Genomic DNA, 2,736 nt, shown 5'->3' on the forward strand with positions numbered 1-2,736 from the left:
CCTAGCATCATCTGGTGGTATGTCGCCAGATATACCAAGCATCATCTGGTGGTATGTTGCCAGATATACCAAGCATCATCTGGTGGTATGTCGCCAGATACACCTAGCATCATCTGGTGGTATGTTGCCAGATATACCAAGCATTATCTGGTGGTATGTTGCCAGATATACCAAGCATTATCTGGTGGTATGTCGCTAGATATACCAAGCATTACCTGGTGGTATGTCGCTAGATATACCTAGCATCATCTGGTGGTATGTCGCTAGATATACCTAGCATCATCTGGTGGTATGTTGCCAGATAATTTTGTAAAGTAAAGCAGGTTTAAGGTCTGATGTTGTATAATCGATGATTATATCTACCATTTTGTGAAGTAAAGCAGGTTTAAGGTCTGATGTTGTGTAATCGGTAATTATATCTTTATTACAGATGTATGAAAATGAGCACCATAAACAAATGTCTACCACAGCAGTAGCTCAGCTTATTAGCACAATGCTGTACTATAAGAGATTTTTTCCATACTATGTGTCTAATGTCTTGGCAGGAATTGATGCAGATGGTAAGAGTTTTGATGATATATTTACGTTTTGAATTTCAAAATGTTTCATTCTTATTTTACATTTGGAAGGGGGGTGAGGGTTGATTGACATTTAACATGGATCCACTCCGTGTCCATACCAAATAATTTCTTTCATTAATCAATAAATTTTCATATTATACCAATTTAAATAATTATACTCTTAAAAAGTGCATTCCTTGATCAAGTTGCACAGTCTGTACTTCTGTTCAACAGAAAAGAAGAAAAAACATTTTACAGGTATATGCATCTATAGAAATTATTGTTATTGTTCAGACTAGATTTCTCTAGCTATATAGTTACATTTTCATCAGTAATATCTATTTTGTATGAGTGCTTTTTCAGAATTAATATTTATTTGTAAATATATTTCCTAAAACAAGTAGCCATATTTTACCTGTTAGACAACATACAATGTGGTTAAAAAAAGAATTAAAAGTTAGTGTATTAAATATAATGTATTAATGTTGCCTTTAACTAGAGTCTTCAAATATGGCAGCATGGTTTGACTCTGTGGTAGAGCTATGGATTTTGGAACTGGCAAGCCTAGTTTTAAATTTAATTTAAGACACTGATTGTTGAATTATTTTCTTGACAGAAACTGACCTAATTTTTTTCCTTGGAGGAAAGAAAATTTCACATTAAAATTTTCTTATCACGCTCATTAATAGTTATTGGCCACATCTTTATAGTGTGTCAAAGTTTCGGTGTGTACAACAATTTGCAATAAAGGGTTGAGTTTTCTAAACTGATCGTGTTTGATCTTTAATTCACTTTCTGTGGATGATAAGGTTTTATTTAACACTTTGATAAATATTTTGTAATACAAGTGTAAAGTAAAAAATTTTTACCATATGAAAAAGTTTTAATGATTAATATTTTTTGTTTTGGGTCATGGAAGGAATTCTGATGAGTTTATGAGTGTGTATATTCTTATGAAAAATGAAGATGTGAAATTCGTTGTCCTTGTTTTTCATTGGAACGTTTAAAAATTTTCATTTTGACAATGAATCTAGAAAACTAGGTAATGGAAGGAAGTGAAAATACCAATTTTTTCTCTCCTGGTCATGTTAGCTAAAACAGGTGAAACTAGATTTCAGTACTTAATCCTTCAATTTAGTCATTATTAACACTTAGAAATCAAAATTAGTTTAGAAATTTATCTTAATTCAGATATATTCATGTTTTTCTAAATTATCATGCATGTGTTCTATTCGTGGTTTGTGTCTTCCTTGACGAACTGGATCTACAAAGATTATAAAGATACATTGATCCTCTTGCTCAGGTAAGGGTTACATAGTACAGTGGATGTCCCATAGAAGCTTGTAACAATTTGACCCTGTGTCTGTGTCTTCTCCCTGGGGTGAGGTAAGCCTATTTCAAGGAGTGGCACATATATTTGTGTGAGTTATACAAGATGGTAGACTCTCTCCTTTGTACATGTTTATTTGGGATAATCATTGACCTTGATAATCTAAGGATTCTGGGATACAGCACTAGGACCCTGGTCTGACTTTTATGTGTTATTTTTTTATTCTTTTTTTCTGGCCTTTTCCTGTATGGACATTAAATAATCTTGCTTCCAGGAGCCAGTTGCAGTTATTCTGTGAACATAGAAAACAGTCAGTAAGTAAAAAGCATACACGTTTATAGTGAATACAGATACTGTTCATTTGTTAACGTATGTTATTACTTTTCCTTTGCTCTCTATGTTTGAGATATTACTTTGCAAAACATTTTGGGAACTTGTGTTTTGGAGATATTTGATTCTTATCTTTCAGATATCAATGTACAAGACTACAACACACATACCATCCAGAAAATATCTAAAGCTGTTAAAGGATGTTGTTTGAATCTTTATTTGAAATTTCCTTTATTACTACTTTAAAAATTAGGTCAGTTCTTGTTATGAAAGTGTGTTGGCAATGGAACACCAAGATTAGTGTGTATCAAATAAATTTAAAGACTATGATAGTTTTTTTATACAGGAGAAAACTAATCCACCAGATAATACTTGGTATATCTGGCAACATACCACCAGATAATGCTAGGTATGATTATATCTACCGTAATCAGGGTCTGATGTTGTAAAGTAAAGCAGGTTTAAAACAAAATGGTAGATATAATCACGATTACCATTATCTGGTGGCATGTTGCC

General features: G+C 32.5%; 1 protein-coding gene across 1 annotated transcript in view; it reads left to right on the forward strand.

The window, feature by feature from the left end:
• LOC106464612 (proteasome subunit beta type-1-like) overlaps positions 1 to 2,736 on the forward strand; it is a gene marked incomplete at its 5' end in the record, with an annotated part of 8,163 nt that overhangs the window by 3,606 nt on the left and 1,821 nt on the right. Inside the window, one exon of the mRNA XM_022392339.1 lies at positions 431 to 560. Within this exon, the coding sequence (XP_022248047.1) occupies positions 431 to 560 (130 nt within the window). The remainder of the gene's footprint in view (positions 1 to 430; positions 561 to 2,736) is intronic.

This window comes from Limulus polyphemus, unplaced genomic scaffold (assembly GCF_000517525.1).
Source record: "Limulus polyphemus unplaced genomic scaffold, Limulus_polyphemus-2.1.2 Scaffold1701, whole genome shotgun sequence".
Lineage (NCBI taxonomy): Eukaryota > Metazoa > Arthropoda > Merostomata > Xiphosura > Limulidae > Limulus > Limulus polyphemus.